This window comes from Ictalurus furcatus, chromosome 5, assembly GCF_023375685.1.
Source record: "Ictalurus furcatus strain D&B chromosome 5, Billie_1.0, whole genome shotgun sequence".
NCBI classification, from domain to species: domain Eukaryota; kingdom Metazoa; phylum Chordata; class Actinopteri; order Siluriformes; family Ictaluridae; genus Ictalurus; species Ictalurus furcatus.
In genome coordinates this window covers 5985804-6003353 of record NC_071259.1, presented here as the reverse complement: position 1 = coordinate 6003353, position 17550 = coordinate 5985804, and the positions used below count along the sequence as shown (strand labels likewise).

Genomic DNA, 17550 nt, shown 5'->3' with positions numbered 1-17550 from the left:
GTGCTTTCTTACGTTGGCTTATTCGCAACGAAGAAAGCATACTTTCACTTGAAAAGCAGTTGCAAATCTGGGCCTTGATGTTTTGAATACAGTCAACAAGGCAGCATGGCCCTGTCCCTCTGATTTGTTTCTGGAGACATAAGATTTTACACAAGCGTTTGTAAAAGAAGTATGAATGTATAAAAATTTTTGTACAATATTGAAATACACACTTGTCAACGTCAAATAATTCTTTCGAAGGAAAACCTCTCCAAGAGACTTGAGTGGTTTTTCAGAAAATACTGTGACCAGTAGTTCTAGTTGAATTTATAAAAGCCATCTCTATGTGCATTTTCTAGAAGACATCGCTAAAATGTGCAAAACTACACCTTATTAACTATATGGTGCATTATTACTATTATATATATATATATATATTTTTTTTACCATATTAGCCAAGTCCAAAAGGACAAAAGAGAATATGTATCATTTTGTGTCCAAATGATTGACCCAGTAGGCACAGATACCTATAATACAACATTGTGAATGTATGGTATAATCTAGAGGATAAAGAAATTGCACATTTGTATGAAATAAGGAGTAGGGCACTGTTTTGGTATTATGTGCATTATTTTACATTCGCAACATAATATTGAATAGGATAATTTTGTGGTCCTAACAACATGATTAAGCTCAGAAAAAAAAATACTTCCATTAGTCTGATAACTGCAGCGTCTCTTAGACCAGACCCCTGCCTTCCAACAGCTAAGAGCCCCATCAAAAAAACAAAAAACCTCCTGGTGCTACTACTTTCCTCAGTAACTTTCCACACTCTTCCTGATTTGCATACCATTAGGCCAAAGAGCCATCCAAAACTTGTTTTAAAAAGTTAAATATTCTGCACCCCCCCTCCCCCCCAACACTGTTTAAATACTTGCTTGATGTGCCTGGTCCACCAAAAAGGAGAATTGCCTACTCCCTCATTAACAAATACAGATCCCATGAATATGTAGATTGAAAAAACCCCGCCCCTGACCTTTGAATAACTAGTGTTCCGTGGCCTGAGTTTGCATACCGAAACATGATTGGCTATTATATTTAATGATACAATAACTTTTACCAGTCACATGTTGAATACTAACTCAGATGTTTAGTTCTTTCTTTCTTAAAAGAATGTGGAAAAAGCATTTAGTGGTATTATTATTCCTGTGGAATAATTCCTATGGAATAATAATAATAATAAAATGTATGGTTGCTTTATATGTTGACCGTAAAGACCTGTGCAGTATTGCAGTGTCCGTTTATTTGAGTCAGCCAATCAAGTAAAAGGAGGTGGGGCTTACTTTGACACAATTGAAGAAGCATTCATTGTGGTGAACTATTTCAATTGCTTAAAAAAATTATTAATTACAAACAGCTGAAAGTCTGAAAATTTTGACAGTAAACATGATTTGCAATGGGGGTTGAATAATTTTGATTGCAACTGTACATTTTCCAATTTAACCAATAAAAACACACAGGGAATGACTGTTTATAGCTGCTGAACATAAGTCATAATAGGAACTAAGTTGTTTCGCAGATGTCCCACAAAATTAAAGGTATCTATAAACAGTTAAAATATATTATGTCGTTCATTATTAAAATAGATGCTGTAATTGTTGGCAGATAAGTTGTATAAGAGGAACAAAACAATTTGGAACGTACTGTTATAGGAAAATAATCAACTTTGGTGTGGTAGGAGCAACTCTCCTTCACATCAGGCCACGTCGCACCACCCAGTTGTTAATTATTTTAACCTCTTGCCACCATGTGTTTTATTGTTTAAATATTCAATACAAATAATAAAAAAAGTTTATAAATCCATTATACATTGTAAACGGTGATACAATTGACCTAAAAAAAAAAAAAGCCAGAAAACCAATGGGATTGAAATTTTAACTCATGTATAATATCTGGTCATAGAACTTAAATATTTAGGTTATATAGGCAGTACTCAAAAAAAAGAACATCAATCCAGCCATCCATTTTCCACACCGCTTATCCTACACATGGCCACAAGGGAGCCTGGAGCCTCTCCCAGTAAACTACAGGGCAGGGCACAACCAGGACGGGGTGGCAACCCATGCAAACTCCGTGCACCCAGGATGGAGCCAGGATTCAAACCCCCAACCCTATAGATGCGAGGTAAACGTGCTAACCACTATTATTATTATTATTATTATTATTATATACCACTTATCCTATACAGGGAGCCTGGTGGAACTTATCCCAGGGAAGACAGGGCACAGGGCAGGGGGACACTCTGGACAGGGTGCCAACCCATTGCAGGGCACAATCGTACACACATTCACACACCCATTCGCACGATACGAACAATTTAGTGATGCCAATCAGCCTAGAATGCATGTCTTTGGACTGGAGGAGGAAACCAGACTACCCGGAGGAAACCCCCGGAGAAAATGCAAACTCAGTGCACACAGGGCGGAGTTGGGATTTGAATCCCCAACCCCAGAAGTGCAAGGCAAACATGCTAACCACTATTATTATTATTATTATTATTATTATTATTATTATACAAACACTCACAATACTAAGGAAATGTTAGGGAACTAAGCGCCTTAGAATTGCCATACATCTTTATAAAAAAAAAAAAAAAAAAAAAAAGAAATAATAAAAAGATACAAATTATTGAAGCAACAAAAACCTCGACTTGAAGCCTTTCCTCTTTCCTTCTCTTCAGAAAACCTCCTATAGGCTACATAAACTGTTCCCATATGCAAATAAGCCCAGATGAGGTCATGAATATGCAAATAAGCCCCTGCTGTCATTTCAGTCTTGTTGAGCATGCGCTAACTACTACCCTACACTTGTCCTCCTTAAAGTCTTGTCTTCTGGGCACAGGGACACGGAGACTAGCCAAGAACTAAGTAGGATGCTAGAAGAACATGAAAAAGCGAAGCAAATAATAAAGGAACTTTTTTACGTTATAGGCTGTATTTAGACTCCAGTAGCCGCAGCCTGGACTGGAGCAACAACAAAGGCAAGTCAGTGGAGGGAAAGAAAGAAGCGTTTAGTACCTGTCTTTTTTGAAGTGAAAATACGTGTGTGTGTGTGAGAGAGAGATAGAGAGAGCGAGAGAGAGAGAGAGAGAGAAGGGAGAAAAGTGTGTTTAGAGAGAGTGAGAAGTGATGGCGGGGTGTTGTTTGTCCGCGGAGGAGAAGGAGCGCAGGAGGATCAATCAGGAGATCGACAAGCAGCTCCGGCGTGATAAGAATGACTCCAGGAGAGAGCTCAAGCTCCTGCTGCTGGGTAAGCCATCATATCACCTCCAGCTAATCATTATACATTCATAATAAAGCCATACGAGCAGATTTGACCAGGTTTTAGATAGAAAGAAAGGTCTGATAAAGATGATTGTAAAGTGCACACTGTAGTTTTCCTCATTGCTGGTGTGATACCATCAAGACTACAACAGTTGTACCTTCAGTATGTATCTTTCACATGGAAATAGTGTTCCTAACAAGTTCAGGTAGATAAATCAACCTTAAAAACCACGGGTGTATCTTTAAAGCTTTACATTTCAAATAAAAAAGCGGATTAAATGCACCTTCGTAGGTGAGGTTCCTACACATCAAAGCGGGGAAAAGATGTAGCCTTGAAGATACCACACTAGCAACAAGTAAGCTACCTTTATGGGAAAAGGTGTGAGACTATGGGCTACAGAAGAGCCAACAGCTGTAGACGTCTCATTTCTCCACTGAACGTGACTTTTACGTCCACCAATAAACCCAAGGTTTAAAAAAAAAAAAGAAGTTAAAATGTCATATTGATCCAGGTCATGTTTTCCGCATGATAAAACAGCTAAGTAATGTGTAATCATATGTTCGGGGGAATTGAGGGGGAGGAGGGGGGTGGGAGTACCAATTTTTAACACGACATGCCCTGAAACTGTGTGTGAACTCAAGATATTAATCGTACAAACAATCTGCAATAACCGTGAAGAATGGTTCCTGTGAGCAAGTTACTTCTGATAAATGGAACCACATGACAATACATGAAGCGTGTAAAACCAACGCGTGTGAATTTCACGTGAATTTCAGTGCGTTTCACGGTTCATGAAATTGCGTGTGCGTGAAGCATTTACAAATTCACTTAGTAAATTTATTCGCATGTGACCTTAACGTGACGTTTCAGTTTTATTTCGTTTTTTAAAGCACATTACGGACATGCAGTGTTTGTTTTGTTACATCTGAGGCAGGTCTCCTCACTTAAGAAACTGGGGTGAACACTTATTTTCATTTGTTTAAACCTGAAAACCAATGCACATCATACTACCTAAAGACAAATCTATCAGTCAATGTACACGGTTGCACCGATCTCACCGGTAAGTTACCGATAGACTTTCCGAACTCCGTGTATCAGCCTGAGTTTCCCAGCACACAGAGATCAGAACTATATGTATGCATACGTTTATATGAAACATCAAATGAGCAATGGCAACATACTTAAAAACACGTCGCGTCCTGTGTTTGTGTTTAAGACGTTTGTCGTACACATTCAAAATACCCCACTGGACCAGATGATGAATGACGTCAGCATGACCTAGTCAAGATCCACATGATGGATCCTCAAATCCATTAAGAACGCGTGATGCAACATTTATTCAATATGTATTCAAATTTGATCTGTAGATCAATTAAAATAACAATTTTTCAATAATTACACAGTAATACCTTATCCAATGTTAACTTCCAGTCTATCTAATGATCGCCAGTTCGTAATTCGTAAACAGATCAGTGATTACTCCAAGAAAATGTTTAATCAGGGTTTGAGCATGTACAAAGATCTTCCCAAAGATCCTTGAGGTCTGTATTTGGGGGTGGGGGGTTGGTTGGTTGGTATTTTATGCTGTACAGAAGATTTCTGCCCCCATGCATTTCAATTAACATTGTAGCATAGCTGTTACCATTGTACATGTGCATAGCTTAGGGACTTTCCTGTCTTGACATTGACCTTTCGTGCTGATCTGGGGTCAGTGTAATGATCAGTCTCTCACAATGCTTAACGGCATGTACCTACTCCTACGCTGTGTGAGAGCTGTGGCTTTAGTTACTGTAGCATGGTTTGGGGAACTCTAGTTTATGGCTGCACGGCCACCATGACTGCTGCAGCTATGCAAAAGCATGCAAAGCACAACGCCCTCAGGTGAATGAACTCGAAGCCGAATTTCCTCAAGAGCACGCAGCACAAACCACACACACAGCTATATTTCTCGTTCTTCTCCATCATCTGTCGGTCTTTCAGTTCATTTCAATGAAACGTTACCGCCCCATACAAACACATGGCCAAGAGACCACACTATAAAAGAAATAATAGTTTATATTCGTTTCATATCTTCCTTAACTCTGATGCTTATGACGAACCCGTGTGTAGTAGAGTAGTGTAGATTAAAGGAAACGATTCTCCTACTGTATATGAGAATGAGCAAATCAGCAGTGCAGTTGAGTGTGTGAAGCTCACAGCGTGGAAGTCTGATTAACGTCTCTATAGATTCATTATACCGCTAACTGACCACACCGGCTCTTCCCAAGAGACCAGCTCTACCCAAGAAACCTTGTGCTTGAAAATACTCACAGGTACAGCTAGGAGTAGAATGAGATGAGGGACACGAACATGTAAACCAGATATATGGTGCAACATGGATGAAAGTCATTTAAATCATGTAAGAGTACTTATACAGCATCAGTCTCAAAACATCAGGACTTATTTCAGTAAAATCTGACAAAATGATTTAGATTCTCAAACGTTTTCCAGGATCCATTTAACTGTAAAATAAATTCTACGGATCGATATAGTTCACGAACATTGTTTAGATGTGTACAGTAATATTTTGTCTTTTTATTGGAGTGATATGCCTGAACTTTCCACTGGCATGACATGAAGTCCAAATTGACATTATTTACTGTATATACAGCATGACGTTTTGTTGTGGTTGGGATTGAACACAATTCAAATCAAATGAGCAGTCAACCAGGCTAATAACTATAAGAACTCAAGAATAAATATACTTTGATAACGGTGGGTTGTGATTTCCACCACTAAATAATAATAATAATAATAAAAAAAAAAAAAAAACAGAAGAAAGATCACAGCCCCCACTTTAAGAACTACTGTTCTAGATTATATTTGGGATTATTTGGTGGACCTACGTGAGAATTTATTTGAAAACAATAAATTTATCAACAGAAGAGGCCATGTACATCTAACTTCTTTTGCACGGTTAGGAAGATGGTAAGGGAGCTAAAAATGAACGCAGGAAAGGTATACATATCTGTTAAATCAAGACTTCGCATTGCATTTCATTTCCACCCACAAACTATATGGAAGAAGAGATTATCAGTACTACGTCAGAAGTCTGTTATGTTTCGCAGCTACTGATCGGAAGTTTGAGTCTCAGGATTGCAGAGAATCCAACACTGGGCCCTTTAGCATGTCGTCTAACCTTCAACTGTTCAGCTAAATGCTAGCATGTACTGTAAGAGATTAAAACTCATCTTTAAGCCTGTGGTACCACAGCAGTTGGCCAACTTTTAATGTATAAATGAATGAAGCGTCATACGTTTTACCCATTTATAGTTACTTTTAATGTTGTGGAACACCCACGAGACAAGTTAGTTCCTGTTATCACTTACGTTATAGCAGCTATAAACAGTTGTTGCCTCACCATTCTTTGTTTTTTTTTTTTCCCCTCTCTCTCTTGAAATTAAGACAAAAAACAACAGACAAACAAACAGAGGACTCGACTGTGGTGGAAAACATACAGCATACAAGTGTGATCAAATCAATGATTATACATTTTAAAAGTCTGTTTATTATGTAGATTGTCCAGAATACAAGTCCCCGTGAATTTGCGGTTACTATAAAAACCATTAATATATTAGAACAAGCACATGAATATAAATCCTGTGATTTGTCTTAGAACCAGTACGACTTTCAGAGCTGCTGTTATCGAGAATGATACGAATTCCTTCTGATCAATCGATCGGATTTGAGAACTCTGTCGCACATTGGTCTAAAGGAGTTTCAGTCTAAGTTCCACCCGAGTTAAATACATGGTTTTACTTCAGGCTCATGAAGGTAACACATTTTACAGTCAAATTTATTCATATTCATATATCTGACTCTACATTCTACTTCAACTGGGATTTTATTTTTATACAGCCCACCTTTTTGTGCAGTTAATTCACTTCAAAAAAAAAAAAAAAAAAAAAAAAATGATGAGTTTAAAATTTTTTTATAATTTATGTGATGGCAGAAAGACTTTTTTTTTTTTTTTTTTTTTTTTTGCCAAATCTGAAATATATAGAAAGATCAAGCACTATACGTGAATATAATATACATGCCATTGTTAAGAATTTATGATATATTCAGTAGACAGTGCTGTAACCAAACCCAGGTTGTTAGCTGTATTAAACTAGCCATACATAATAGTATAAATTGCCAACTCAATTTATAGTGGCAGCATCAAAAGTCATAAATTTTTTTAAACAGGAAACACTTGCTGGCGATTCACGAAAGGATCTGAGTGATTCCATGATCGCAGTACAATTTAACCTTTGTAACTCATAAATTTCTTTTCAAAATCATTTTTAAACACTGAATTAAAAAAAAAAACATGTATTTAACTAACATTTTACTTTCGCAAGGTTCCTTTATTCAGATTTTGCACTAATAAGGCTGAAAGTAACAGAGAATTAGCAAATACATGAAATATAGTCAACCATCATCTATGATAATGACATGATAACGGTATGATTTTAAAAATTTTAATTAATGATTTACTTCCAGGATATAATTTGGGTAACAGGGTTGTACTCTGACCTCATCAGTCACAAGATCATTGAAAATGTGACTTATGGAATTTTCAAAATATGTCACAGTGGTGAATATGTCCAGGAAACTGGGTTGCATGAATGCACATTGTTTAATAACCTATCATAAACCAGTTGTGGAAAAGGATGTGTAATGTATTCACACACTAATTCAACACTAATTCAAGATTTTGTAAAAAATAGCATTTTAACGATCATATTTCACGAAAGTGGAGTTATACTGTGCTGGGACGGACAAAAAAAAAAAAAGTATTTATCTGAAAAATGCACGAGTTGTTGTGAAAGACACTTTCCCCATGTTTAAAATGTCTTTTAGCTTTACTTAAATGTACAGACTTTATTTTGAAACGTAATATCAGTGTGACACAAACGGCACCAAATCTACCCGAAATCTCGAAAATCTTTAGGTTCAGGATGTCGTAATGCATTAAACTGCTTAACAACCTGCTGTTATGTAACTCACATTGCGACGACACTTGGACCTGGACGCTAAAAGTCGGACTCATTCAAATCTGGTCATTTTCATTTGTCCTAAACGTTCCGACGTCACTTGGAAATTCGTAAGATGCTAATTCATGCAAAGGACAGGAGTGCAAGGACGAAGGCCACCTGAAGAGATTTCAATTTCAAATGACACCACTTTGTATCACTGCATGGGAGGTTAACAAGCTGAATCTGCCTTCTGGAGAAATGAGTTAAAAAAAAAAATATATATATATATATATATATATATATATATATATATAGTTTATACGGTTAAAGTATGTATGAACTGTTACTGTGATTCATTTAATGCACTTTTCTTATACCTTTGTTGGTTGTGCTCCTTTGTAAAACTACTTCCAGTAAAGCCCACATGTGCGCACACACACACACACACACACACACACACACACCTACAACCAATTTGTTTAACAAATAGCACAGGCTGGTCGTGTGTACATAGAGAATATCACCCATTTTGTAGACGTTACAGTTTAGATTCTGAATGAATCATGAATCATTCTAGTGTTCAATTCCAGCTGTTTAAAAATTAGGATGTTATGCAAATGTAAAAATTCAAACATTCATGAGAACCTGTGTGTATGGCAGCGGTTCTCAAACTTTTTCAGCACGAGGCCCTCCTTGTACCTTCGTGGCCCCCTAGAGTCGTTCTGTATTAACTTAACTTTCTCAGATAAGAGACTATGTTCTCTATCTAAAAACCTATCCATTTCAAGTAGTTTTAGGTTTAGGCGTGTGGCTGACACTACGGTGCACTAGTGTATCAACGGATGTCTCTGCTTGGTGACGTTTCAGCTTAACGTGCTGTGTATAATTGAGTTCATTTATTAATATTTCTAATTTTTTATGTACATCATAGTTCAAAGGTTGACAATTAATGAAAAAAAATATATTTCTAGGCCCCTCCCAGCTCCATCTGGAGACCCCCCAGGGGGCTGTGGCCCCCAGTTTGAGAACCACTGGTACAGGGAACGCACCTTATGGTCATGTTTGTCATTTTGAAAGTTTGGACTCATTAATTTATTATGCATGTGTGAAAGAGAACAAGAGAGAAAATGAGATAGGACATCGCTGGGTTTAAAAAAATAAATAAAAAAAATATGTAAATAGGTGTGGTTGTAGAACAGTTTGTTGGCTAGAAATGCCTTAGCCCTGCTTTTTATCAGTGTATTTAGTCAGTAAAATAGCTAACCATTACATGAATTTAACATGAACAGATAAATGTTAGTGTTTACTTGTTGTAAATGACTTGGTCATCTGTACTTTTTCATTGTCATTAAAACATCTGATCATATTTGTACTGCTCAAGTCTCTGTGATGCCCCAGAACGTTAGACGGAGAAAACAGCCAACCAGTCAAAACTCAATCTGTCCACATCTGTAGAAGTGACCAGATTTAACAGAAGCATCTTTCCATTCAGAAATGGACCACTGATTATTGGTTGAGATCTGAGAAAGAAGTCGACCTCCAGTCTTATGGAAACAGACTAGCGCAGTGACAACACCACAAAAAACTGTAGAAGCTTCCAGAAGTCCTCCCACTTCGTGATGGATGTTTTATGGCTGCAGCTGCATAGTTGTGGTTTGATGTCTGCAGTAAAAGACAGTGTTTACAGCCAGAGGAAAGATAGATGTCCAAACGGGCCTTCTCTTTAAACAAGACATTCACAGTGCATGTCTCTTCTATCGGTTTCTTCTTCTCCTCTTCACTGCATTCATCGGTTACTCAACTCTCTGTTACGTTATTAGAGCATTAAAATCATTATAGATAGAAATGGTTAATGGTAACCATCAGGACAATTCACATTAAAAATTGTTGGGTTTTTTTGGTGTAGAAGCTACAGAAGCGATTTGAGCCACTGCAAGGTCACACCAGTTCACAAAATTGTTTGCAGTACAAAGCATCCGCAAGCGGCCAAGTTCACGTCTCCTGTACATTCACAGTTGCCAAACTACAATTCAGTTTTATGTGTATAATGATTTTAACAATAGACATTGTCCCAAAGGAGCTTTACAGAATACCAGATGTAAATTTAGTTACTTAACGAACAAGCCAGAGGAGACAGTGTCTGGGTAAATCTTCCTGAGATGGCATGTGGGAGAAACCTTAAGAGGAGCCAGATTAAAAAGGGAACCCGTCCTCTTCTGGGCGACAACGGATAATAGGATAGTGACGTTATAGATCGTTACAGTACACAGGTGTATAAGAGAAGACAAAAAAAAAGATTATTGCTACAGGACTGTCTTTATGATTACAACCCAATAAAGCAAAGGATCAGTCTCATGTTTGTCCATCACTCTGTCTCAACCTCAGGTACTGGTGAGAGCGGGAAGAGTACCTTTATTAAACAGATGCGCATCATTCATGGCGCCGGCTACACTGAGGAAGACAGGAAAACTTTCACGAAGCTGGTGTTCCAGAACATCATCACGGCCATGCAGTCCATGATCAGAGCTATGGAGACGCTGTCAATATCACTGGGCAGTGCCGACAACCAGGTTACACACCCATTCTCACACACACACACACACACACACACACACACACACACACACACACACACTCGGCTGTTATATGTTGATGACGTTTCTTTTTTTAATCTCCCCAAACCCCCTCCCTGATAGGCCACTCAGTTTTTGTCCATATACTTTGATTGGTCTCCTGGTAATTTTTCCTGAATTTTGATTGGATACATGTGTGTGTGATTGCAGCCCCATGCTGATTTGCTGATCGAGGTGGATGTTGATAAGATGATGGAGTTGGAGGAAAGCTACGTGGAAGCCATCCGCTGCCTGTGGAAGGACCCAGGCATCATTGAATGTTACGACCGCCGTCGGGAATACCAGCTAACTGACTCTGCCAAATAGTCAGTCATATATTAAATATTATAGTTCATTTTTTCTCCTGTTGTCTCAGTTGATTGATTGATTACATTGCTGTTATTCCTTATAATTCCACAAAAGGTGCTAGTTAAATGTCAGGGCCATGACATCGTGTTACCTAAATGCATTTATTAAGAGCACCAACTCCTAGCTAGCCGCTTGCTTGCCAAAATGATGTTGGGCACGCATTACATTATTTTCTGGCTTAACCTACAGTTGTCACCAATAATTATTTCATTATTAGATCATCTCCACCTCTTACTACAGTTCTGCTTCGCTTTTCTTATTCTTTTGTTTTTTTTTTTTATTAGGTCTCTTCATTTCTGAACTAGTGAGATGGGGTCCTGTTTAAGGGTGTTTCTTTAGGGTGCCTCCTCAAAATTCAGGGCCCCTAGCATATGCCTGCGTTGCTTGTCCTGTAGCTATAACTCTGGTTATTAGGAATGTCCAGTAGTGGTGAGTCAAGGCAAGTGGAGCTCCTGCGTGTAAATGCAAAGATGTGACTATAATATTAAAAACCCATATATTTACTATATAGTCCGGTCTAAAAAGAGCTTCATGTGTTCCTTTTATGAAGTAAGACCGTGTCATGGTGAAGAGGATTGAGTATTTTGGTGAACCTCAAGGTTATTTCACCAGTAGCTCAATGCTCCCAGCAGGGCCACCCTTGGTGAACAGATCTGAGGGGAGAAGTCAGATAAAGAGCAATCCCAAGGACTTCCATGGAAGGTTTAAAAAAAAAAAAAAGTGAACCTTGCCCAGATTAGGGGTAACAGGACCCATCTCTATTAACAGCGTACGGGCCACCCACAAAACCCAGTTGGCCTCAGGCCAAAATAGAGCCATCTTGTGGGCTCACCACCTGCAAAATGCAGGTTGGGGTCAGTCAGGTGACAGGCATGTGATGGAGAGTTTTAAATGGACTCGCCCCTTGATATAGAACCTGGCTGGCTTCATGCGTCTCGCTGAAAATGGATTTGTAACTGGCTAACTAGCAAGCAGGTGACAATAGCAGGTGACTTTTGCCTAGGTGTTTCTTTTTGCCTCTTGTGCTACAGTTACCTGAGTGATCTGGAACGCATTGCTGATCCAGCATATTTGCCCACTGAGCAAGACATCCTGAGGGTACGAGTGCCCACCACTGGTATCATCGAGTACCCGTTTGACCTGGAAAACGTCATCTTCAGGTGTGAGCGGCTGTTTTTCTGTTATATTTGGACTGCCCTCCTATCAAATGACGATCATTTCATGAATGTCCAACCACTAGACAGGATTATAGCATTACAGTTATACTAAAGTATCTAGTGACGCTTCCAAATTTGTGAAATCTACATTTGACCAATTTGACCCTGTGTTATCCATGACAATCGCTAGGATGGTGGATGTGGGAGGACAGAGGTCCGAGCGCAGGAAGTGGATCCACTGCTTTGAGAACGTGACCTCCATTATCTTCTTAGTGGCATTGAGCGAATACGACCAAGTCCTCGTTGAGTGCGACAATGAGGTCAGTTGCTCCATAGCCTCATTCCTTCACCATAACTAATGTATCTTCCCATCCAAAAATCCCCCCCAAAAATATTTGTAACTTAGCTGTAGAGTGTCGATACGTTGTCTGGAATTTAAACACAGATGAATTGAATAGTGGTGTGATCACCAGGGCTGATATTTGTTCTTTTATTCACTTTTTAATCAGAACCGTATGGAGGAGAGTAAAGCTCTGTTTAAGACCATCATCACGTACCCATGGTTCCAGCAGTCTTCAGTCATCCTCTTCCTCAATAAAACGGACATTCTGAAGGAGAAGATCGTCTATTCCCACCTCGCCACTTACTTTCCAGAGTTCACAGGTAATCTGGGCTGAAAAACGATTCCCTGCATGTTAAAACAACTGATCACAAAGGCCTCAATGCATATAAACGGATGCTATGAGATGAACTCAAGGACCACCCAGAAATGGATAATTTTCCAATAACGGCACATCCAGGGGTGTTTTAGTCCTCTTAGACTACAGCAGTTTTCCAATGCTAAATAAATAAGAACATTAATGAACGATACGTCTTCCTTTTATCCGTTTGTTCCACGCTTTTAAAATTTGCTGGGTCCAAACTGAACTAGATGAACAAAATGGAAGCAAAATGACTTTTTCACATTCCTATGACTTTTCCCATTTCAACGCATTGGTTTTCTCGATATGCGCGGGCAGAAACCTTTGACTGCCAGGCTGTGACAGTACAAAAACACATAAGTGCAAGCTGACACGCAAGTGTAAGATGAATAGGTGGAAATTTCCCCATGTGACGATTGACGTATTGTTTCACCTTCAGTCGCCAACTCTGGATTCAGTCTCAAGCATGCAATACATCATTTCTGCAACTATAAAACAGTAAACAAACATCTAAACCTAATTGTAAGGTGCCTGTTAGTGTTTATATGGTAGCTGTTGTACTCCAGCAATGTTAACCGTTTACAGAAAATGGTCCGGTAATATCATACACTTCGATATTTATCAACTTGTACACCAAAACAGAAGAGAAAGTCATTGAATAGTACGAGACATCCATCTGTATTATATTCCAGCAGATAGTGGTCTATTGCTTAATCTTACTTTCTTTAATGGCATACAGTATTTCTCTACAATTTACTATTTCCTACTAAACACTAATGCAGATGTTTACTAACAAACATCTAAGACAGCACTTACAATAGTTCTGTATTAGATACATTAATTAAATATTCTACTATTTGCGATTTCTCCTCGTGTAAGCTTATTTACTCTACCTCTGCACTCAGCATTCCTTCTACAGTTTCTTGCAAAAGTAGAGTATCTATCACTTACCATTGTTTTATCTTCTGTGTCTCAAGGCCCCCAGGGTGACCCTAAAGCAGCGCAGGAGTTTATTCTGAAGATGTACCAGGAGCAGAACCCCGACAAAGACAAGACCGTGTACTCTCACTTCACGTGCGCCACGGACACCGAGAACATCCGCCTGATCTTCGCCGCAGTGAAGGACACCATCCTGAGAAGCAATCTGAAAGATTTCAATCTAGTCTAAACCAGGTTTTGAGCCTCAAGCCAGAACTAAGCCTTAACCTCTTCCTCTTTGACCTTCTTTGACAGACCTTTCTTCACATTTTCTCCCAGTCTTTATTCTGGATGGCAAAAAGAACCTCCAGAAGTGTTTAGGGGAAGGACTCAGGGACTGAATTGGGATTGGAGATTCGGAATCACACTTCACTGTGGCCTTATTCTGAGTGTGAAGAAATGGTTTGTCTCTTTTCGGATCTTCTTCTGAGGTTGTAACACACTAAATAGACTAAGGTAATTCAGACGTAGCTGCTGAGCATTGAGTTGCTGAATGTAGTGGTGATTTTGGGAAAGGGCGTGATGTTTAAAAGTTTATTATTTTTTTAAATATCTAAAATAAGGGCACAATTTTCCGAATGTACAGAAATGCTTACAAAGGAGCAAAATAACAGAAGTGCAGAATAAAAAAAGTTTACATTTGTAGCAATATGCACAAACACAAAAACAATTGTGAGGAGAAAATACCTTCAAATGTGCCTTAACTTAGTTACACTTACCTTAAGTCGAATTGTGAAAGGTCAACTTTATTGCTATTTATTTTTAGCTTAAACAACAATGTAAATTTCTTTCAAATAGAACTTGTTTTTTTTCCTTTGGAAAAAGAAACCCTATACTGTTTTCCTCCTCTCGCGATGAAACTTTAAATGCTGTTAAGAATGCTTTGGAGAATGTCTGAGAAAGTAAAACCATCTTTACTCCCTTTGACGACATCTTTGACGAAAGTTGTAAAGGCTTCCTGGTGTATAAAATGTGTAGTTAATGTATTTTGTGATATTTCTTCCACAGATTTATCTTCTCTGAATTTAAACTAAATGTTATGCTTAGACTGAATAAATAAGAAATACCTTGTACTCTCAAACTGTGCCTTAACTCTGCTGTAAACTAATAAAGCATTTTTTAAAAGGTGCTGTTTGGATTGTTTTAAAGGGTTTTAAACAAAACTTGTGTCCAGCAAGTCAATAACTGGCCAATGAGAAGGATGTGAAAAGCTGAGAAGGACCATTTTTTGCAAAAATGTAGTGAAAATGTGCACAATTTATTTTCATGTTGTGATGAGATAAAAATAAATAAATAAATAAAAAATTCCCGGTTATGAAATCGAAATTCTATTTGGAATTTTTGAATAAATACAGTTGTACCCACAGTTTCTGGTCTTGCTCTTGTATACAGAAAATAATCCACGATACAACGCTCAGACTCGAACCGGCTTACAAGATTTTAAATTGTTAACACTGTACGACTCGATGTCAACCAAATCTTGACTGAATTTTATATAACGCACTGCGTAATAACGATGTTTCCCATCTCAGACTACCTCATGAAGATCCTCTACCGGTAGACCTATGATTAAAGAAAACGTCTTACGTCTCACTCTGCTTACGTCATCAGATCAGCGCGATCTGGGAGTGTCCAGAAAATGAGTTTGAGTAAACAAACATTCTTCAAAACAGGCTTGAGGTAGTAAGGATATTGTGTTGCCAGCGCTACTACCATACTTGTAGCTGTTTTGTGAAATCCTACGCCATCCTCTTATTGGTGCCTTTTAAATAAGCGTCATAGCAGCGAGATTTTAACGTAAAAATTTCTCGTTACGGCAAAATCAAGTGGACGATCTCACAGTGTGGCTTTAACGAGAGCGCAAATTAACCAAGACATGGGCACAATTTTATTCATTGAAGAACTCGATAATAGCAAATTGACAATACAAATAAAGTCAATTGTGAGTATACAGTATGATTTCTGACATTAATTTAGTAGTCTTAATATTGTCTTTTTTTGTAGAAGGAAAGAAATAAAAAAATGTTTGCCTTCTTTTAACTTACAAATCTGCTATATAATTTTATCTATCTATTTAAAATTTTAATTATTAATTTTACATAAATATTATATATCTATTTCCCAGAAAATTTTTTTTTTTTTAAATTATAAAAATATATATATTTTTAGCCACCTTTCTGGAATGGACTCCTGCTCTTTTAAACAGTTAAAAATAAATAAATAAATAAAAATGGTTGATTTTACAATTCAGCATAATTGCTCAAAATACATTTCTTTATTGTGAATACCCAATTTAAAAATACGACAGGACGCCGTTGTAATAATCGAACAGATACTTAAACAAATCGTACATTAGCGCCACTGAAAGGGTAATAAGAGTTCTTATTGCATATTACGTTTCAGAGTTGTGTTCGGCGTTAAAGGTACAGAAGTGGAACAGTAGTACATCAGCACAAGCTGCATAGAAAGGCTGAGAACGAAATCAACAGTACGTACAGTGTGTACCAAAGCCATCGAATATTTACAGTACAATACTGTGGAGAAGCTGTAAACAGTTCATTATACACACTCATGGCCAAAGGAAAGGCTTCATGCAAAAGCCACGAGTACAAAAATAAACTCGTCTGTAGAGGACTGACGTGCTGATATGTTAGGCTTTTTACTTAACAAATTGATAAAATACATAAATATATTGGTCGTTATTTATCCATTCAACGAATAAAAACTATGTGCCTTAACGGAGCAACGAGCAGCTGTGATTTCTGACAAAATGCACAAACTGTAAGATAAATGATTAGTATTTAATCATGGCAGCGATGGAATGCAACACTGAGTTCAGTGAGTAGAATTTTTCTATTGTTATGATGATGATTATCGATGAGCAAAACGTTAAAAAAAAAAAAAATTGTTCCTGCAATTCCACGCATGCTTTCCAGATTGGCTTTTGGCATTACATACTTCCGTTATGTCAATATACAAAGTGATGCACGTGAATGAGCCACACAAGGCAGTGACAAAAATGAAGCTGTAAACAAGCACACACACTTTTTTTTTTTTTTTTTTTTTAAACAGTCGCTATAATGGATGGTAGCTCTTCAGTCTTTTCTCAGTGACTGATGCACAGCCTATAAAGTGTTGTGTTTTGTAGTTTTGCATATAAGTGAAGGCACACACTAAGGATAAGGGAGTCTCTCTGTACATGTGTGTGTTTGTGTGTGTGTGTGAGAGAGAGAGAGAGAGAGAGAGAGAGAGAGAGAGAGAGAGAGAGAGTGTGTCAGCTTTTCTTAAGGCTTCCAGACACAATGCTTATTTCTGAAGGCTTTCCCTGGCATCCTGAAGCTTGGTCAGAACCCACTGTGGAAAATAAAGCAAAAAAAAAAAAAAAAAAAAATTAGATTGAGTGTTACACAAAGTTGAAGCGTCACAGTCC

At 37.9% G+C, this 17550-nt stretch overlaps 2 protein-coding genes across 6 annotated transcripts in view; one reads left to right on the top strand and one right to left on the bottom strand.

Moving 5' to 3' along the window:
• The first annotated feature begins 2827 nt into the window (after window positions 1-2827).
• gna14a (guanine nucleotide binding protein (G protein), alpha 14a) lies at window positions 2828-15446 on the top strand. The gene is made up of 7 exons (XM_053624433.1): window positions 2828-3288; window positions 10689-10873; window positions 11087-11241; window positions 12316-12444; window positions 12632-12761; window positions 12951-13104; window positions 14120-15446. Exons 1-7 carry the CDS (start codon window positions 3168-3170, stop codon window positions 14308-14310), a joined length of 1065 nt encoding a protein of 354 aa, XP_053480408.1. The 5' UTR covers window positions 2828-3167; the 3' UTR covers window positions 14311-15446.
• Window positions 15447-17320: 1874 nt separating this feature from the next.
• Window positions 17321-17550, bottom strand: part of vps13a (vacuolar protein sorting 13 homolog A) — a 47860-nt gene continuing 47630 nt past the window's right edge. For all 5 annotated transcript variants that reach the window (XM_053624431.1, XM_053624428.1, XM_053624432.1 and 2 more), the window contains one exon: window positions 17321-17474. In XM_053624431.1, coding sequence (XP_053480406.1) covers window positions 17427-17474 — 48 coding nt within the window. In that variant the 3' untranslated portion in view covers window positions 17321-17426. The remainder of the gene's footprint in view (window positions 17475-17550) is intronic.

Bases quoted from the DNA above. Each gene is read 5' to 3' on its own strand.
- gna14a (XM_053624433.1), top strand. From the start codon at position 3,168: ATGGCGGGGTGTTGTTTGTCCGCGGAGGAGAAGGAGCGCAGGAGGATC. The intron at 3,289-10,688 runs GTAAGCCATCAT...TCTCAACCTCAG, and splicing joins GCTCAAGCTCCTGCTGCTGG to GTACTGGTGAGAGCGGGAAG. The intron at 10,874-11,086 runs GTTACACACCCA...GTGTGATTGCAG, and splicing joins TGGGCAGTGCCGACAACCAG to CCCCATGCTGATTTGCTGAT.